Genomic DNA, 20,939 nt, shown 5'->3' with positions numbered 1-20,939 from the left:
TATATATATATATATATATATATAAAAGTGCTTCAAAAACTTTTAAGGCATAAAAGTTGAAGTTAAAGGTATTAATTATTGTTGTTTATCAAATCACCTTTGCATTATTTTATTTTTTAAAAAATATGCATCCAGGTAATCCCAAAAGGTCCTGCTATGTTTCAGGTACTATGCTAAGTGCTGGGTATGCAAAAAGAGGCAAAAGACAGTCCCTGCCTTCAAGAAATTAAAAATCTAATGAGGAAGAAAACATGTTTATAATTGTGTATGAACAAGCCATATACAGGATAAATAGGGATTATTCATCAGATAGAAGGAACTATAATTTTTAAAACATTATTTTTATTTTATTACTTCTAAATTACATGTAAAAACAATTTTTCACATATTATTTTTTTGTGATTTTTAAGTTCCAAATTTCCTCACTTCCTCACCTCCCCATCTTGAGAAGGCAAGCACTTTGATATAAGATTGTACATGGGCAGTCATGCAAAACATTTCCAATATAGCAATGTTACAAAAGAGAACACAGACCAAAAAAGGAGGTGGAGTGAGGAGAAAGACAAAAAAATGAAGTAAAAAAAAGCATGCCTCCATCTGCATTCAGACTCCCTTAGTCTTTCTTTGGAGGTGTGGATAGTATTTTTCATCATGAGTATTGCAGTTACTGTTAACAGTGTTCTCCTGGTTTTGCTCATTTCACTTTGCATCAGTTCCTGTCTTCCCAGGTATTTCTGAAAGCATTCAGCTCATCCTTATAGCACAATAGTGTTCCATCACAACCATATACCACAACTTATTTAGCCATCCTCCAACTGAGGAATTGGGAAAGGTTTCCTATAGAAGGTGGGATTTTAACTGGTTCTTGAAGGAAATCAAGGAAGCCAGAAGGCGTAGATGAGATGGGAAAGCATTCCAGGCATGCAAGGCAGCCAGAGAAAATGGCTAGAGCAAGAGATGGAGTATCTTGTTCAATGAATAACAAAAAGGCCAGAGTCACTGGATTGAAGAGTAGTGAAGATGGAGGAAGTTGTAAGAAGACTAGAAAAGTAAGGGATGGCAGGTTATAATGGATTTTGAATGTACTACCTTCCCCTTCTCTTCTCCCTTCCCCTTATCATTATCTTAAGGACCTAGCCTGGGGTTTGCCTTGAGCCCCCACTGCAGCACTTTTAGTACTTCTGGGCCTTTCTCTCTGACTATTAATAGTGTGACTAATGAAATCTGAAATAATTGAGGCAACAAAAGTTTGAGCTTTTGAGCATATCTATTTATTAAGCAGTGCAAGATAATTGTTTAATAAATCGTGACCAGGCCTCCCCTGAATACAGGGGAAGGCAGATTTTTAGGCATTAAAAGAAAACAATTAACAGAATAAAAACCAAAAAAAAGATTAGGTGATCTGATTTCTTTTTAGAGGAAAGTTTAGGAACTTTTTAGATTGAGAGGGGAAGAACAAATAGGTGCAATTATCTGAAATCAGAAAAAGAAGTGTCACCCCTTACCAAGTATCTGTATTTAATTAAAAAAATAACAAGAAAACAGTAATTGATTGACCAGTATGGGACCAGTTTTCAGATCAGACACACATGGATTGCTTGAGATGGTATAATTGTGGGGAAAGGCTTACTTCAGTCTTTTGGATCTGACTAGGTTTTCTGGTCAGCATAACCTAGGTCTTGGTTGAGGGTCTCTAAATAACAGGTAAAGGTGTTCCAACTTCTCAGCCACACGGTGCTAGATTCAAGGAATGCAATAAAGTTTTTTCACAATTCCCGTAATTGAATAAAGTTTTCTCATAAGACTGAAATTAGACTTGACCCATAATTGAATAGAAAGGGAACTGAGCTAGCTCCAGAATTGAGTCATAGGAGGGAGTCAGTGTGGTTCACTCAATTCCCACAAGGACTATCTCAGCTTTTTCAATTGTATCCTGAGCCCTTAGCACCGAGCTTGGCACCTAGTAAGGGTTTAATAAAGCTTTAAATTCGTTCATTCATATCAGACCTTGACAGAAAATTGCTACAAAATTTTTTCTCTACTTAGCTATATTTTCTTTCTAATTCTAACTATTGATTTTGAGTGTGTAAAAGCTTTTCAATTTTATGAAATCCATATTGTCTATTTTACCTTCTCTAATCACCTCTTCCCTGTTTAAATCAGAATTATTCCTCTAGCTACAATTGATAAAGATAATTCCTTTCTTCTCTAATTTTTAATGCCTTTTATGTTACATATTACAGCCTTTTAGATTCAGATTCTATATTCATTTAGAACTTATTTTGGTATATAATGAATAATAAGCCAGGCCTACAGACAGGAAGTCTTGGAAGTCTGGCCTCAGATACTTCCTGATTGTGTGACCCTGAACAAGTCACTTCACTTCCATTGCCTAGCCCTCATCACTTTTCTACCTTGGAACCAATACATAGTACTGATTCTAAGACAGAAGGTAAAGGTTTTTAAAAAAGGCACTTGGGCAGCAGCAGGGATAGTATGTGGGGTAGGGGAGCTGCCAATTCATAGAGTCACATACATTGGTGAGGAGTCCCTGAAAACCTTTAAGGCTTTTAAATAATGAAGGTTTTCTTAGACTTGATGGGTCCACACTCTCCTAGATTTTTAGAGATTTTTAGGAAGAACATTTTAGTGACAGAAGATTTCAGAAGCAATCGGTGTTTGAATGAGTTGTGGATTTTGTCAAGATTTGACCAGATAAAGAATGGGAAGAGTTGTCATTGTTATTTATCTCTTTAGTTATCTTAAATCTTTACCTGGGCCATATTACTGAATTTGAACCATCAATGTGCATTTTCTATGAGTCCTACTACACAGATAAAGGATTTCTGCTTTCTGTATGGTGGTAGTAGGCTTTCTTTTATCAGAAGAAACATTAATAGATGGAGCCAGGTCCAGAAATTGTCCATGGTTCTTCCAAATTGGTATAGAGAGAAGGGCCATCCTAGATGGGAGGATGGGAGTGGATCCATGTGAGAAACAGGACTTGCAGAAAATGGTTTTGTATTTCATAATTTATTATGGACACGTCTGAACAAGATTCAGATCTAAAAAGAAAGTAAAATCGCCAAAGTCTGAGCATTTTCTGCTCACATCCCATCAAGACCCAAATGAACTGAGGAAAGTGAAAGGGACCTTTTTTGTATGAACCAGAATTGTAGCTCATAATGATCAGCTGTTGAAAGAGACAAAATGAGTTCACCATCTTAATTAGCAAACCCAGTGTTTAATTACTGTTTTTCTTAGTGCTCTGAGGATTTGGTCTAGAGGGGGATAAAGGAGAGAGGCAAACAACCTAAGAGATGCCGTTTAGTTCTTTTTTATTTCTTCAGTACATTGGGATCTGTTTTGTTCATGTGGTTACCCTTGTTAACTGATGCAGCTTGCAATTCCACACTTTAGTCATTGTGGAGGCCAGAAGAAAATTCCTTACTTGTTGGCCAACCTTCTGATAATGGGCTTCTCTCTGTTTTGTAAGACTAGTCTTCAAACAGTGGACACATAGTCAGTCCACTGCCAGGCCAGTGACCCAGCTGTCAGAGCTTCCCTGTTGTTCACAGTCTCCAAGTTTGTAATTATAATTTGGGTGGGTAGTCATTTTATTTCATCCCACTCACTTGGCCCAGCTATTCCAGCTACTAACACCTGGACATGTGGCTTAGTAATAGAGAGCCAACCAAACTGACCTTAGGACCAGGAAGGCAGCCTGGGTGCAGAGCTGATATCTTATACATAAAGTAGGCTGGAGGACCTTGGGCAAGTTGATCAATTTCTCATTGCCCCAGGCAACTCCCCAAGATTCAAAATTGCAGAGGAGGTGCCCAGTCTGCTTGAATACAATAACAAACTAAGAACCCTTCTATGTCCCAGTGAGGTATTGGACTAGAATTTTAGTAGTCTTCTTTATCTCTGCTGTCTAGAATTGCACAGTTAAGCCATTCTTCACTTTACTAAACTTCTCATAGGGGATGGCACTTTGAACCTTACAGAGAGAGAGAAGTGCCTGACATTTTTTTCCCCCAGGCTATTGCAGTACATTCAATCTATATTAATTGATGATGGATAATATTACTGAGTGAGAAAAAAATTTCAAGCAGTAGTTTGAAATCCATAATTTGTGGCTGCAAATTTTCCTTTGAATTAGCCAAAAAGCCATGAATGCCTTTAAAGTTAGTAAATTAATCTGAATTCCATTCGAGGACTACAGTTTCATTCCAGCCTTTCCTTTATCTAGCCTCCTCTCTTGGCATTATTCCAGCTCTTCATGTCCTACTTCATTCTTTTGCCCCCAGTAGCTGATGAGCCTGATTGTCTTTCACACTGATTAGTTCTACAGTGCCTAATGACCATGCCTAATCTAATACCAATTCCAAGAAGTGTTTTTTGGTGGGGATGAGAGGGGTATCCCCATTTGGGAAACATTTTCTGTTTTTCCTGGGAGAGGAAGGATAGACTCAATCCTCTTATGTTGCCTAATCCTCCCTCTGAATTCAGCCAGTTTTTTTCTAGTAGTCATTAAAGTCAAACAACTAGTAGTTCAAGTCCTTTGGACTGGATTTGGATTTGGAATAAGAACACCGGAGTTTAAGGGGGCATCTGGGTAGCTCAGTGGATTGAGGGCCAGGCCTAGAGAAGGGAGATCCTAGGTTCAAATCTGACCTCAGACTTTTCCCAGGTGTGTGACCCTGGGCAAGTCACTTGACCCCCCATTGCCTAGCCCTTACCACTCTTCTGCCTTGGAACCAATACATAGTATTGATTCCAAGGTGGAAGGTAAGAGTTAAAAAAAAAATACCTGAATTCAAGGACAAACTCTCCTAGTTATTTTAGTTACATGAATTTGGGAAAACCACTTCCCTAAGCTTCAGTTTCTTTATCTTTAAAATGAGAATAATGTCTTTACAGTGTTGTGTTAAGCATGCACCTTATAAACAATGAAAGACAATATAAAAGTGAATGATGTTATTGTTAATTGGATGTGAAAAACCTTTTTATTTTTTAAGTTGTTCCTTTCTCTTCACTTTGTTTTGATATCCATTAGGCTGGTGGATAATTCAAGGGAGTCTCCCAAGATTATTTGGGTCTTTCTTTATTTCCTAACTAGCTATTCCAGCTAGTTGAGAGAAAGCATTAAGGCAGAAAACATGATTATTTCATAGTCCAGTAATTAGAAAGATTGACAGTACCTTCAACAGCTGGCACTATGAGTTGTGCTTTTATCTAGAGAAAGATGCTAAATGCCCTTGGATAATGTTTTGGTTTTTTTTTGGAAGGACTGAGAAAGAAAGATTCAGAGTTGAAAGGAGCTGGACTTCCATATGGTAGTGAAAAATAGAAAAAAAAATTATACAACTGGCTGCTTCATCTTCGGCAACTTATGAGTTTCTTCTCATGATTTTTGCTCTGTCTTGTTTATTTTGAAACTGATACATGAGTTTCAGGAGGACACAGTCCACCTTAACCAGTTAATAAATGCAATGAAGTGTAGTTTTTTTTTTTTTAAAGGACCTATCTTGTCTCTGTATATGTAAAATCCAGTGGAATTGCTCGTTGGCTACAGGAGGGAGGAGTAAGGAGGGAAGGGAAAGAACAAGAATCATATAACCACGGGGGGAAAAAAATCATAAATAAATAAATTAATTTAATTTAAAAAAGGAGTTTCCATCTTTTCGAGAAAGTCAATTGACCACAATTAGGATATCTTGACCAGCCAATTAATAAATTATTTTCAAATTAAGGGTAAAAAAAGGACCTATCTTTGGCAAGAGTTCTGGATTTAAATCCTAGTTCTGATAATACATGGCCATGGGCAAATCAACTTAATGTTACTCTCTAATATTGTTTCCTCATATATAAATTAGAGACAATGTAGTTTGTTTTATTTTTTAATTGTTTTATTTTGTTTTCAATGACAAATTCTCTTCCCCATCCATTGAGGGAATAAGTAAAACAAAATCTATTACAAATATTTGACATTCAAAATACATTCTCAGAATAACCAAGTCCCAAAACAAAAAAACAAACAAAACAACGAAGAAAGAAACAGAAGGAAAAAAGAGAAAACGTGCTTCAAACTGCACTCTGGAGGTAGATAGTATGTTTCATGACGAGTCTTTTGGATTTGTGGTTGGTCATTGTGTTAATCATAATTCCTAAGTCTTTCAGAGTAGTTTGTCTTTATAATATTGTTGTTATTGTATACTTTGTTCTAGTTTTGCTCACTTCACTTTGAATCAGTTCATACAAGTCTTACCTGGTTTTTCTGAAATCCTCCACTTCATTATTTCTTAGAGCACAATAGTATTTCATCATGTTCTTATACCATAACTTGTTTAGTCATTATCTAATTGGTGGGCTTCCCTTTAGTTTCTAACTCTTTGCCACCACAAAAATAGATGCTCTAAAGATTTTTGTACATGTGAGTCCTTTTCCTCTTTCTTGGATCTCTTTGGAGTATAAGTATACTAGCCATATTGTTGGGTCAGAGGGTTTATGTTTATAAATTGTATATATTTTTTATTTTTATTTTTTAATAGATTTTGGGGCATGGTTCCAAATTGCTTTCCAGAATAGTTGGACCAGTTCAGTTCTACCAACAGTATGTTAGTGTATCTGTTTTCCCATATCCTCTCTAGCAGTTGTCATTTTCCTTTTTTGTCAACTTGATCAATCTGATGGGTGTGAACTGATACCTCAGATTTGTTTTAATTTGCACTTCTCTGATTATTAGTGATTTAGAACATTTTTAAAAAAAATATGGCTATTGATAGCTTTGATTTCTTTCCCTGAAAACTCCCTATTTATATCCTTTGACTATTTATTAATCAAAGAATGGCTCTGGGGTAATAAAGTCTCATCCCATAGGATTATGGCAAGGAAGGTTCTATTTATAAATATGAATTTTTGTAAAATTAGCCATGAGATCAACCATGTTCTCACACCCCAGAATACTAGGTATCACCACTTGTGGTATATCCATCTGCCACTTAAGGACCATCTTGTTACTTTCCTCCTCTTCATGGTAACCCTCCCTTTGTACTCCCTCTCCCAGTTTCAGCTTTATCTCATGTGTTGTCTTCCCTCATTAGAATGTGAGCTCCTCAAGGTCAGGAAACTTTCCTTGTATTCTCAGCCCTTAGCCCAAGGTCTGGCACAAATTAGGCACTTAATACATGTTTATTGACTAATTAACCTACACACAGGCAGTGGTATGAGCTATATATCATCCTTGACAACTTGTGAGTTGTATCCTTAGGAAAGGTAGGGGTCACATGCCATTCTCTTTTGGAGCTTAGAAAAAAAATTAGTTTGGTAACAACTACTGGGAATATAAAGGCAAATTAAATGAGAAACAGAAGGACTCTGCTTTCAAGAAACTTGCATTCTAATAGATTAGATCCTTTTGTAATAATTTTGTAATTAGTCTTATTGCTTCTACTCTTTCTCAATTAATTCTTTTTTGCACCCACCAAAATAGTCTTCCTATGTCATAGTTCTGAGTGTCATGTTCCTACTCAAAATTCTTCATTAGTTCCCTATGGCTTCTATGACACTAAGCAAACTGCATATCCTAGGATTTAAAGTCTTGCTCATTTTGATTCTACCTTACCTTTCCATATTTGTTTTCTATTATTTCCTTTCACTCACACAATATATTCCAGTCATATCCTATGAAGTAAATTCTACATCCTTTCTCTTTAGGCCTTTTCATAAACTGCCACTTGTGCCTGAGATAAATTTCATACTGACCTCTACCTTTTGAAACTATATCTTCTATTAAGGTAAAGGTAGAGGTTACATATTTTAGCTTTTTTGGCTGCCATACCACACTGCTAACTCATTGAATTTGCAGTTCACAAAACCCTCCAATTTTTAAAGGCAGTTTAGCACAGTGAGAGGAACACTAGATTTGGAGTTAGAGAGCCTTGGTTTGAATTCTAGCTCTACCCCTTATATCTACATCACCTTGGACAAGTTACTTCACCTCTCTGGACCTTAGTTTCCTCAACTATAAAATGAGGGAAGTGGACAATTTAAGGCATCTTTTTGGCTGTCTGTGATCCTATTCTGGTGGAGCTTCTCCCTAAAGGAAAAGACATTTGTTGAGGCAACCAGCTAACCATATACCTCCTCATCTTATATTTGTCAAATCGATCTTTTGTTTCCTAATGTAAGACTTTACATTTATCCCTATTAAATTCTGTCTTAATAGATTAATCAATGCTCCAGCCTGTCAAGCTCCTTTTAGATCCTGATTTTCATCCCTTATGTTAGCTTCCTCCCCCCCCCCCCAGCTTTGGTTCATCTACCAGTTTGATAAGTATGATATCTATGGCCTTTATCCAAGTCATTGGTAAAAGGAGGTTAAGCAGTGATCCCTGGGGCATAACACTGGAAATATTCTGTCTAATTGACATCAAATCATTTTCAGCTCTTCAAGCCCATCTATTCATCGAGCTTTGAATCAACCTAATTGTAATGTTTAGCTCACACATTTGCATTTTTTTCTACAAGCATAATATGAGACATTTTACCAATTGCTTTGCTAATATCTTGGTAAGCTCAATATAAGATATTCCCTTATTTACAAGTTTATTCACCTGTCAAAATTTTTATTTTCTGGCATGTATACTTTTCTGCATATTCACTAGCCATCTCTTTAATCATTCATTCTAGAGTTTTCCTAGCCAAAAATTTGTAGAATGTTTTTCACCGTTTAAAGAAATCAGACAGTATCTGACCCCTATTTTATGGTACCTCTCTTGTTCTCTAGGATCTTTCAAATATCATTGACAACAAGGGGGCAACTGGGTAGCTCAGGGGATAGAGTCCGGAGGTCCTAGGTTCAAATCTGGCCTCAGGCACTTCCCAGCTGTGTGACCCTGGGCAAGTCACTTGACCCCCATTGCCTACCCTTACCACTCTTCTGCCTTGGAGCCAATACACAGTATTGACTCCAAGACGGAAGGTAAGGGTTTAAAAAAATATATATCATTGACAACAGGCTTAGGAATTCCATCATCCTGTTCTTTCAGGATCTCAACATATTATTTATCTAGGCCAGATGACTTGAATTCATCTAGAACATCTAGATGTGTACTCTTCTATTTCCTTGCTTATTCTGAGTATCATTTTCCTATTAGCCATTGTTCTTTTCTTCTCAGCTTAAAGGTCATTTTCTTTGGCAGAGAAAACAGAAGCAAAATAAGAATTGACCATCTCTGTCTCCTCTAACTTGTCCCTCGTCAGTACCCCACCCCCTCCCAAACTATTGTTCTCTTGAATCTTGTATCATCCTCTATTCCCTGCTATATAGCTTTAAAAATCCCACAAAACACCATTCTGTTCTTCTTTGCTAATTTATTTTTTGTTGTTTTCTTGTTTTTTTGCCAGGTGGAGTCTTCTTCAGCTCTCTTGCCATTGTATCCTAGCCTAGCTTAGCCTCTTCTTTACTATAGCTCTCCTATGAAATGAAATAGGGGCAAATGGAACAAAAAAATAAATGATCCATATAGTTTCAAACAAATTACAGATACATTTGCTCCATGTCCAGAGATAAAGATTTAGCTTCTTAGATCCTTTCCATTCTATAAAAGGAGAGGTGTCACCTTGTATTTCAGAATGAGTCATCGCAAATGTAGCTAGTTTATATTTTTTAAAAATATGTTGTTTCCATTATTCCCCTTTTCTCCTGCTCATTAAATCATTCTCTGAGGATGCTTATGCTGCACTTTTGAACCTGGGAAAGAAGGTGCTAGCTATGTACCAAGCTTGGCTGTTACTGTTTTAAAATTTTTCGAGACTCATTCCTCCCTCTACCTCCCCATTTCCTTCCCTGCTTGAATCCTCTATCCTCTACTGATGACTGGTATAAGCAGAAGTCAGTGTACTCTGGATCTTTGCCTGATTCTTCCAGAGCTAAAGAAGGGAGAGAGAAAACAGCAGTTATTATCAAGTTTCTTTACATTGTGTTGTTTTCTATTTTTAGATTTGATGCAGGTATTTCTTTTTTAATTCTTCCTAGCTTCAAGTGCTCCTCCTTAACTTGAAGGAAAATCCCAGTCATGCTATTGATTCTCAGGCATCCTATTGGCCTCACTTGGTAAACAGTTTTGCCTTATTTCTTTCTAAATATATTCTTCAGCTTTCAGAAAAAAAACACAACATAGAAGTTCACTGCCACAGGCTCTTTTTCTTTTCTTCTCCAAGGACCAAGGTGAGATTACCTGGCCCTGTAAAGCTTAGGAGAAGATGGAGGTTATGGTCTATAATTTAAGGATGGGCTAACTAACTGTATGTATTGGGAGCAGATTATTTATAGTACCTTGCTCTGAGATCATTGGCCCTCATATTGATAGACCTGGAAGGTACTTCAGTGGTCATCTAGTCCAACTTTTTTTTTAAACCCCTTACCTTCCATCTTGGAATCAATACTGGGTATTGGTTCTAAGGCAGAAGAGTGGTAAGGGCTAGGCAATGGGCTTTAAGTGACTTGCCCAGGGTCACACAGCTAGGAAGTGTTTGAGGCCAGATTTTAACCTAAAGACCTCCCATCTCTAACCATCTAGCTGCACCCTCAACTTCTTCATTAATAGATGAAGACCTGGGGAGTTGACTTCCTTAATTAAGATCACCTTGCAAATAAGAAACTGAGCCAAGGTTCAACCATGTACAAGTCAACATACCCAAACCTGGGTCAAGGAAGTAGGCTGAAGAATGAAGAAATAAAGAACCCAGCCATAAAGAATTACTCTGATGACAGAGAAACATGAGAAGTACAAATATAATAGAAGAGGATAACTTGAACGTGTAGACAATAGATAACAAGTTTCATCTCAGATTTCTATAGTTGCTTTCCTTTCAGGCACCCTGCCCTTATCAGTCAGTTGATTTTTAAAGCATCTTAAAACATATTTGAACACAGAAGATAGAAATGGGAAAGACTTCATGTAGCCCTAGTGAACTTCAGAAAGAGGATCATAGGATTCTTTAGTTGGAAAAGATTGCCAGGAAAAGTCTTATCAGTAAAGACTAAAAGAAAAATGCAAAACAGATAGGGTCTAAACCCAGCATTTTTTCTACTGTGTCTTGTTGCACTTAGGAATTGCAAATGACCACTAGTTAGAAGTTCCAAAAGGGACCAGCAATAAACATAGAGCCACAATTCTTATTCCACAATTGAGAATTGACCCCCAAATACTTTGTCTCTGAAAGTAAGTATTACCTTTACAATCCTGATCTCATTAACTATTAGAAGTGCTATGATGAGGATTATTACTCAGCTACTAACAAAGCCATCAACAACATGAAAGGTTATGATTATAATTTAAAATTATCTTGTTATATGATAGTCTCCTGTTTATACTTTTTGGTCTTACACTTAATATAACCTGTGATATTCTCTCACTGTTGTGTTTTCCTCAAAGAATCAATGCATTTGGAGTTCCTGGGGCTATGCCTTTTGAGTTTAATGGCTGACCCCTCTCTGGAACTATCCAGGATTGAAACTTCAAAGGCATGGTTTGAAATAGCATTTTGTTTGTGGGAACTGGGACACCATTTTTTTTATTGCTCTCCAAATAGAACACTGGTTAGTGGCAAACCTGTCTCAGTGGTTTTCTTAATTGTCACCTCCATCCTATATGCTAACCTTTCAGAGCAAACCTTATTGAGTGGTGCAGAGGCTTGCCCAAATAAGAAATATGACCATAACTAATTAACTCTGTGCCTGTTAGAATAAAGTTGGTTTGGTCTATACTGAACAGTTCTGTTTAGTGATATAGTGAGATTCCTCATTTGGAAGAACAAAAGATCAAGAATATCAAGGGAAATAATGAAAAAAAAAACGTGAAGGAAGGTGGCCTAGCAGTACCAGATATTAAACTATACTATAAAGCAGTGGTCATCAAAATGATATGGTAGGGAGCAGCTGGGTAGCTCAGTGGATTGAGAGCCAGGCCTAGAAACGGGAGGTCCTAGGTTCAAATCTGGCCTCAGACACTTCCCAGCTATGTGACCCTGGGCAAGTCACTTGACCCCCATTGCCTGCCCTTACCACTCTTCCACCTATAAGCCAATGCACAGAAGTTAAGGGTTTAAAAAAAAACAAACAAAAAACGATATGGTACTGGCTAAGAGACAGAAGGGAGGATCAGTGGAATAGACTTGGGGTAAGTGACCTCAGCAAGACAGTCTATGATAAACCCAAAGAGCCCAACTTTTGAGATAAAAATCCACTATTTGACAAAAACTGTTGGGAAAATTGGAAAACAATATGGGAGAGATTAGATTTAGATCAATATCTCACACCCTACACCAAGATAAATTCAGAATGGGTGAATGACTTGAATATAAAGAAGGAAACTATAAGTAAACTAAGTGAACACAGAATAGTATACTTGTCAGATCTATGGGAAAGGGAAAAATTTTAAAACCAAGCAAGAGTTAGAAAAAATTACAAAATGTAAAATGAATAATTTTGATTATATTAAATTAAAAAGGTTTTGTACAAACAAAAACAATTCAACCAAAATCAGAAGGGAAACAACAAACTGGGGGAAAAATCTTTATAATAAAAAAACCTTGACAGAGGTCTAATTCAAATATACAAGGAGTTAAATTAATTGTATAAAAAAATCGAGCCATTCCCCATTTGATAAATGGGCAAGGGACATGAATAGACAATTTTCAGATAAAGAAATCAAAACTATCAATAAGCACATGAGAAAGTGTTCTAAATTTCTAATAATTAGAGAAATGCAAATCAAAACAAATCTGAGGTACCACCTCATACCTAGCAGATTGGCTAAAATGATAGCAGGAGAGAGTAATGAATGTTGGAGGGGATGTGGCAAAATTGGGACATAAATGCATTGCTGGTGGAATTGTGAACTGATCCAACCATTCTGGATGGCAATTTGGAACTATGCCCAAAGAGTGCTAAAAGACTGCCTGCCCTTTGATCCAGCCATACCATTGGTGGGTTTGTACCCCAAAGAGATCATAGAGAAAAAAACTTGTACAAAAATATTTATAGCTGCGCTTTGTGTGGTGGCAAAAAACTGGAAAAGGATGGTATGCCCTTCAACTGGGGAATGGCTGAACAAATTGTGGTATATGCTGGTGATGGAATACTATTGTGCTTAGAGGAATTCCATGTGAACTGGAATGACCTCCAGGAATTGATGCAGAGTGAAAGGAGCAGAGCCAGAACAACATTGTACACAGAGACTGATACACTGTGGTAAAATCGAATGTAATGGACTTCTGTACTAGCAGCAATGCAGTGACCCAGGACAGTTCTGAGGGATTTATGGAAAAGAACACTATCCACATTCAGAGGAAGAACTGCGGGAGTGGAAACACAGAAGAAAAACAACTGTTTGAACACATGGGTTGATATGGATATGATTGGGGATGTAGACTCGAAACAACCACACCAATGCAACTATCAATAATATGTAAATAAGTCTTGATTGATGACACATGTTAAAACCAGTGGAAATGTGAGTCGCCTATAGGCGGGGGTGAAGGGGGAATGAAGGGGAAAGTAAAAACATGAATCGTGTAACCATGGAAAATTTTTCTAAAAAATAAAATATTTTTTAAAATGTTAAAAAATATATTAGAATTCAGAAGACAGAAATGGGGAAGACTTCATGTAGCCCCAGTGAACCCAGTAAGAGGACATAGGATTTTTTAGTTGGAAAAGACTTTTCCAGCTCACTAACCCATTTTATAGATAAGAGCATGGAAGTCCAAGGAGGGTGAGGGGCTTACCTAAGATCAAAGAAATGTCCTTTTTAAAAGTTTTCAGTCATATTTTGAGATTTTTTTACAATAGGCAAATATTGTATTACTCAGAGCACACTGAATTTGGATTTAGGATCTAGATTCAGATTTTGAATTGCCACTTGATACCTGTGTGGCCTTGCACAAGCCACTTACTCTTTCTGAACCTCAGTGTCCTCAGTTGTTAAGTGGATGCTATATGTGTGCTACCTATGTCATGGGGTTGTTGTAAAGATCAAATGATATAATTTAAACGTATTTCTTTGTCAGGAATATATTCTCCATTTTTAGGAAAGTAGAGTGAGCTGATAAATGCTTTGACTGTATCTTACGCTAGTAAACAATCTATAGCAGTGATGGGCAAACTTTTTAAAGAGGGGGCCAAGGGAAAGGAAAGGCTCATCCATCAGTCTGTTTCTAAGGCAACTCTTTCGAAGTTTCATTGTATTGTATCTACTCATTGTATTTGTCAGATTAGGAATAATGTTGGGCGGGCCAGATAGAATATTTCAGGGGGTTGCATCTGGCCCACAGGCCATAGTTTGCCCATCACTGGTCTAAGGGAAGCACACTTGGACTTCCAAGGCAAGTAGCAAGCAAACACTCAGGTGTTGGCAATATAAGGAAAAAAACGGGATTTATACTTTCCCAGCTTGTTTGGAGAATGGCTCCAAGGACTCCCAGCTTCTCAGCAGCAATCAGCAGCAGCAGCAGGATCATCAGTGGCAGGTGGCTCCACAAGGACCACCCATGCAGTTAGGGAAGGAGGCAGGATTGACAGCAACAGGCAGCAGCAACACTGGGAAAACTCCTAAGAAAGTTCCCTAGAGTGAGGGCAAGAGAAATGTGGTTTCTTTTCAAACTAATCTACTCAGATAGAATTAAGGGTTCTGAACATCCCTTTGTAGTCACCATAAATGTAATCTTTAAATTAATGTGTAATACTTCAAGTATTATTTTTATAAAGTTTATTATCTGGCAAAATAGAACCATGTGACTAAGTTTTTCTACCTTCTCAAAAATCCCTGCTCCACCAAAGCCAGCACAGAAAGGAAAGAGACAGAGACACAAAACTCCACCTAATTTATATTCTGTCTGCATTAGCACATAATGACAGGAAGTGAGTGAGGTACTGAGAATTGTAGTTTTGCTGGGGATCATAGTTTTTAGGGTAACAGATTCTAATTACATACTCATCAGCAGCCAGGACTACAGAAAATTGCCAAATTATAAAAGAAAAGGGACTAGGTTCTGAGATAAAGGGAAGTATGATTCCTTGGTATGAGTTTACCTTCACTCTCAGGGATAGTGGAGACAAATATGAAAGCCAAACTAAGGTACTTGTCAGAAATTTGGCATGAGGGAGTCTTGTGTCTGAAATTGTCGAATAACCGCTTCCTTGAACCTCCAAAACAAGTTTTTTATCTTAGTGTAGATTCTCATCAATCCCACAGGGATTATTGGTCTCTTTGACCTTGTGCTTCTTGGCACTGCAGTGGCTCTTTTGTGATCCCTTCTTCTGAAATCAGATACAAGTATTAGTAAAAGTCCCATAATACTTAACAGTCAATGGCAGGTTTCTCTAGTCTTAAGCTTTGGGGTATGCATATGTTGGAAGCTATCCAACATCTCCAGGAAATCTGATAAGGATGGCTTAAGTCTTAAAGAGGAGGGGACTCTGGATTTCTGTCAGTTCATGCTGCTGCTCCGTGTCTGGCAATGAGCTTGGGATTTTATTATATACTGTGTACCAAATCCATTTCACACAAGAGCACAAAGAAACTTCACAGTTGCGCAGAAATGGCAATTATAACTTAGACAATACACAGACGCCTCAGAAGCTTTTTTAGCCGCCTTATTATAAGTAAGCTAAGTCTGGGAATATTTTTCTCGGGCGAAAAGCCCCTGCTGGATGAGGTCTAGTCTAGTTTTGTCCAGTTTTGAACTTGACTGTCTAGAAATAATTCAATGCCCAGGCAGCTTTTTGCTTAATTTCTGCCTGTAGTCTTGGAAAGAAATTGTTAACCTCTTAACTGTTGGTTTGCTAAGAACTTAAAGTTTTCCAATAAGACTATAGTGCTTTTCATAAGAAAAGGTATGGATCATAAAGGCGTCAAAAGAGGAGGCTCAATGGCTCCCAGCATGCATAGATATTAATAGCTAATAAGTATTATAAACTTATCCTTCAAGATCAAAAACATTAATACTGATTTCATGTACTTCAAGTACTAAAAAAGATAGGAAAAAATAAAAAATAAAAAATACTATTGTAAATATAAAGAAAAAAACAATAATAATAAAAAATCATAATTTCATAGTTCACATTCCATGTGGCAATGTATTAGCCAAGCAGAGGCACAACACAAAGTTTTCTCACTCAAAAATGAGATCTATTTCCCTTTTAACTTGGCTGTGATCCACAATGTGAGTGTACATGATTTTTTTCACCAGGTTTTTAAAAACAGTAGTACAATTAATGGACATTCCAAGAAGTACCAAAATCCCCCAAATTATAAGAACTCATTTTAGAACAACTGCAAACAAAGCTGCTATCATTAGGATTCACATGAGTCTCTATAGCTACTTGCTGTGTATCATTTAAAAACCTTTGAAGCTATTAAGGTAAAAAATAATAAAGGCTGATATAATAATAATTAGTATTTTAATTAAAGCCATGCTGATAGATAAAGTTATTAGACCACGTGCTTGTAAGAATTCAAAACTGCCGCCCTGGCCATTATTGCCTCCTGTCTCTTCCTGAGTCTGCTGGCCAAGAGGGCCACTCCCTCCTAACCCAGGAGATTTTAAACTGTTCTCTGTGTGGAGACGTAGGCTTCCCCATGCCCAAAGAACCGGAAACGGAAACCTGTTGGACCACGGGAAATGTAGTTTGATAATTTCCACGTGTCCATAGAAAATATATATACTTTTAGATGGCATCTCCCAAATTTCACTTTTACAAAGCTCATGGATATTTGGCACAAGTTCTCCAAATCTAGCCAATCTTTCAACCTCAGCTGAAATATTGCTAACAGAGTCTATTATTGCCATCATTCCAAAATTTGGCAGGACACTGAGGGACCCGTTGTAGCTGATTTATGTGCCCACAGGGGCCAGTACTTATAATATTTGGAATCTTTGTCACTTTTGGCCATTTTTAAATCTTTTAAGACCTTGGAGTCAAAGGAACCATACTTTGGTCATCTAAAGGACTTATCCATCCAGGCTTCGCAAAGTTTTTTAACTTCCTTCTTTGTTCTATCCAAGCCTACTTAGGAAACTCTTGGTCAATCCAACTACATAGAAACTTATGTAATGGAGAAACCTTGGGCACTTTACTGATTTTAATCTGTTTATTTCCCATAATGGCTGGTCTTTAGACTCATTTGAATGTAGGGCAGGAAAAGCCTTAAGTTTTAGCTAAGAGCTCTCTTCTGGCCCCAAGTCCCTCATGTGAGCTAACACCTCAGTCTCCACCCTTACAGCCAGGAGGTGGAGGCCCTCTTGGTTTTTATGGTCAGTTTGGAAGGCTGGGGTTGGGGTGGATAACGTAGACAGGCTGCTTCCTGTGCTGTGCTGTGCTGTGCTGAGTGAAGCAGGAGCTAGGAGCCCACTTCACCTTCCAGAGGAGTAGGGGGGAAGGGTTGGGCACTGCGCAGGGGGATCACCCACAGCCAGATCTGGTGCAAGGATCCAGGGGGCTGGGAAGGATTAGGAGTTCCTGCTCAATTCCAGAGCTACTTGGGACTCACTTGGATTTTGGTGGTTCTGCAGGATAGACCCATCTGTGCAAACTTTATGGCTTGGGCTCCTTTCTCCAATACCCCACACTTTATCTAAGCTAAAAAAGGAGCGGGGCACATGGGGGAGAGTTCTTACCAATCCGTGTGGAAGGCTTGCAAGAGAAGCAGCAGGTGCAGAAATGGAAGCAGTAACTTAACTGTCTCCACAAAGGATGTGTCCGGCACATGAAAGCAGACGGAGCAAAGCAGGCATTTCAGCATAAGCAAGCAAGAGCAGCAGCATGACAGAAACGTGGTTTTGCAAAATTTATCTACTCCCTATTCTATGCTCAAAGGCTTTCTCAAAAGAAAATTAAAAATTCTTTTTCTGATAGTGGTTGCCATTCTGTTAGATTAAAATGAATATCTCCAAGTTCTTATTTTCCATAGTTTATTAATAATCGCTTGAAATAGAGAAAACAGATAAGCATAGATTTAAAGTCTCTTTCCTACTCTAAGTCTGACTACGTGTAGCTCATCCTCCAGAATTCTCAATTTATCTCACCTGCTGATCTCAGGGAAGTAGGGGCAGGTGAAGTCCACCCACACCCTTTTATTTACATTCATGGAAGTGCACTGGCATGCAAAAAATGAGATGAACTGGGTTGGCAATCCAGGAGGGGGGAGGGGATGATGCGCCCTCTACACAAACTCTTACATGTGGCTCTAAGAAGCTATAGCATGTGGCTCTAAGAAGCTATAGCATGATGCACAGCAGCCACCCTCTAGCAAAACAATCTTGGCAGATAAGCCTTGTTGAGGGTAACAGATACTCAAAACTCTCAGTAACTTAGGATATTGTCCTATCCCAAGTATGCGAAGTCTTTCCCAGGTAGAATGGATGGAGAAGAACAGTTTATTCCTATGGCCATGAAGGTAACTGGAACAGGTGTTGTGGAGTGCCTAAAGCTTGGGTGAGACATTAAAGACACCAAGATCATCCACTGCCTCCCAAGCCATCAACGAAGCCCTGACTTTTGTCATGCCACTGGACTTCAGTGACTCTGGAAGAAAGAGTTGTAAGGGTTGAAAATTAATGGTTTGACTGAAATTATATGAAATTATGTGGTCACCAGTATTTATTATATCTTGAGTCAGAAATTTATTTACAAATATTTACAACATAGAGAGGAACCAATAAAATAGAGAAATGTGAAAGGGATAGAGAAGTTATCTATCCTATCTTAATCTAGGCAGAGATTAATTAGCTATCAACCAGGAATACTGGTAGTGAGTAACCACACGGCTTCCTCCAAGATGGAAGGTAGTCTTTCCAGAAACAAGGAAAGGAGTCAGCCTTTCACTCATACCATGAAGTAGTCCAGGAGTCAGAGTCCAAGTTGAAGCTGAGCTCCAAGCCCACAATCCAAGCCTCAGTCTCCAGCAAAGCTCCCTCAAAGACTCTCTCCAGGCTTTTATGGTGCTAGCACTGCCCAGGAGGCAGTGTTTGTGGGAACCGATTCTTTTTTCTGGAGGGGTGAACTCTTATCAAAGGCCTCTGAAGGTATCAACTTTGATCATAGGATTCACAAGTTTGGAATCCATACCTCTCATCCTCTGAAAGTGTAAACTCTTATCAAAAGATTCACAAGTTTCTGGAGTTGTCACCCATTGTAGTAAGTGACTTGCTGAACTCCTCCATCTAGTTCAAGCTTTTGTTGGTTCAATCCAAAAATGGACAAAGGAGAATTAATCCTGTCTTCACAATCTAGTGAGGTGTACTAAGTAGGGGTACTTAAGTTATTGTTTAACCAAATGTTAACTCAAAATAGACAAAGGGAATAAAGAATTCCCTTTTACAAGTGTAAACTCAGAAAAGAGAACAAAGAATTCCCTTTCACAGAGTGAGGTTGATGACTTTGTGCAGTTTTGCCTCACTTAAAACCAATTTACTCAAAAATCATCCTGTGATGTCACTGATTGGCTTCAAAGCAAATGATCAACAACAAATTTAGTAAAAACACTTAGCATAGTGTGTGGCATATAGCAAGTGCTGTATAAATGTTATTTATAATTATTACCAGTAAGAGGACAAGAAGACATAAAGACAGATTAGAGAAATGCAGAGTTTTTTTATGAGCCCTGAGGCAGGGTGACCATCACTAAAAGATGCAGAGGAAGCTTGGAGAGAAGGTGGTAGTAGAGTTGGGCTTTAAAGGATAGGTAGAAATACTGCAAAAGAAGTGAGGAGAAGGATGGAAAATGTAACCATAAGGAACAAGGTGAATCAAGTCATGGAAATGAGAGAGTACTGGCTATGTTTGGGGGGAACAGAGTACTTTGACTATATCAAAGTGTGTGTGAAGAAGAAAAATATGAAATACAGGTGGAAAGGTAGGGTGGACAGATAGGGCCTTGACTGCCAAAAAAATGAGTTTGAACTTTATTGGGCCTCAAAAGATTTTTGAGCAAAATAGTGACATGACCAGATCTTTGCTTAAGTAAGATTATGTTGGCTGTATGAATGATGGATCAGAGAGGGAAGGGAATAGAAACTCTGATCATCTTTTAACACTTTAGAACTAAACTGTAATTGGTCTCTGGAGTAATGAGCATTTAATAGATTTGTACAACTGAGAACAGCTCTAGATAATGTAGAAAACTTGACCCAGGCATGCTTATGACCACACCGAAGACAACACATTTCCAACTCAGGAAGTACCAGGGCCTTGTGGAATGTCTGCTGTAGAGCTTCCTGGACTGGTTCCTGAGAGGGCCACTGTTATCTTTTTGTAAGTTCAGGTGTCTACAAGCTACCAAACAGAAGTCCCATACAGACTGAAAGTCAGAGAACCATTGCTCATTTGCCTTTAATAGCTATGGGAAATTAATATTGAATTATAATAATTTTTATATGAAATCTTTCTTAAACCTCAGGTTTTGAAGATCAGCTAACTCCCAAGCTAAAGTAATTTATTCCCAGGTCTCAAGGCATCTCACTGGGCTGGCTTTTTTTAGAGGCAGGGTGGAGACCTGCTCCTTATTTATCTGTAAACTAGAACTCTCTTAGGTAAGAAAAGTCAAGAAACTCTAGTCTCCATGTTGGACTTTGACAGTGACCCAGCCACCCCCTGAGTAGGAAAGGGTGTGTTGGTGTCCTTCCTCAAATTAACAAAGATCCACCTCTTCCTGTAATGAGGGAGGAGTTGGGGGGGGGGGGGGGCTGTCTCCAAATCAACCTCCTCAGTGGCTGTTTACCAGTCAGAGATATCTTGGGATGTTTAAGGAAGGGATTGAGTGGTGAGGTCATAAGGGGTATATATTGGTCTGTATGAAAAGTTTATGCGCTCTCTCTCTCTCTCTCTCTCTCTCTCTCTCTCTCTCTCTCTCTCTCTCTCTCTCTCTCTC

At 38.2% G+C, this 20,939-nt stretch overlaps 1 protein-coding gene across 1 annotated transcript in view; it reads left to right on the top strand.

Annotated features, from left to right (window-relative positions):
• PNPLA7 (patatin like phospholipase domain containing 7) overlaps positions 1 to 20,939 on the top strand; it is a 262,836-nt gene that overhangs the window by 165,439 nt on the left and 76,458 nt on the right. Inside the window, exons 24-25 of the mRNA XM_044659658.1 lie at positions 4,825 to 4,838; positions 20,001 to 20,032. Of these exons, the coding sequence (XP_044515593.1) occupies positions 4,825 to 4,838; positions 20,001 to 20,032 (46 nt within the window). The remainder of the gene's footprint in view (positions 1 to 4,824; positions 4,839 to 20,000; positions 20,033 to 20,939) is intronic.

Source organism: Gracilinanus agilis, chromosome 2 (genome assembly GCF_016433145.1).
Source record: "Gracilinanus agilis isolate LMUSP501 chromosome 2, AgileGrace, whole genome shotgun sequence".
NCBI lineage: Eukaryota > Metazoa > Chordata > Mammalia > Didelphimorphia > Didelphidae > Gracilinanus > Gracilinanus agilis.
This window is presented reverse-complemented; position numbering and strand designations above follow the sequence as displayed.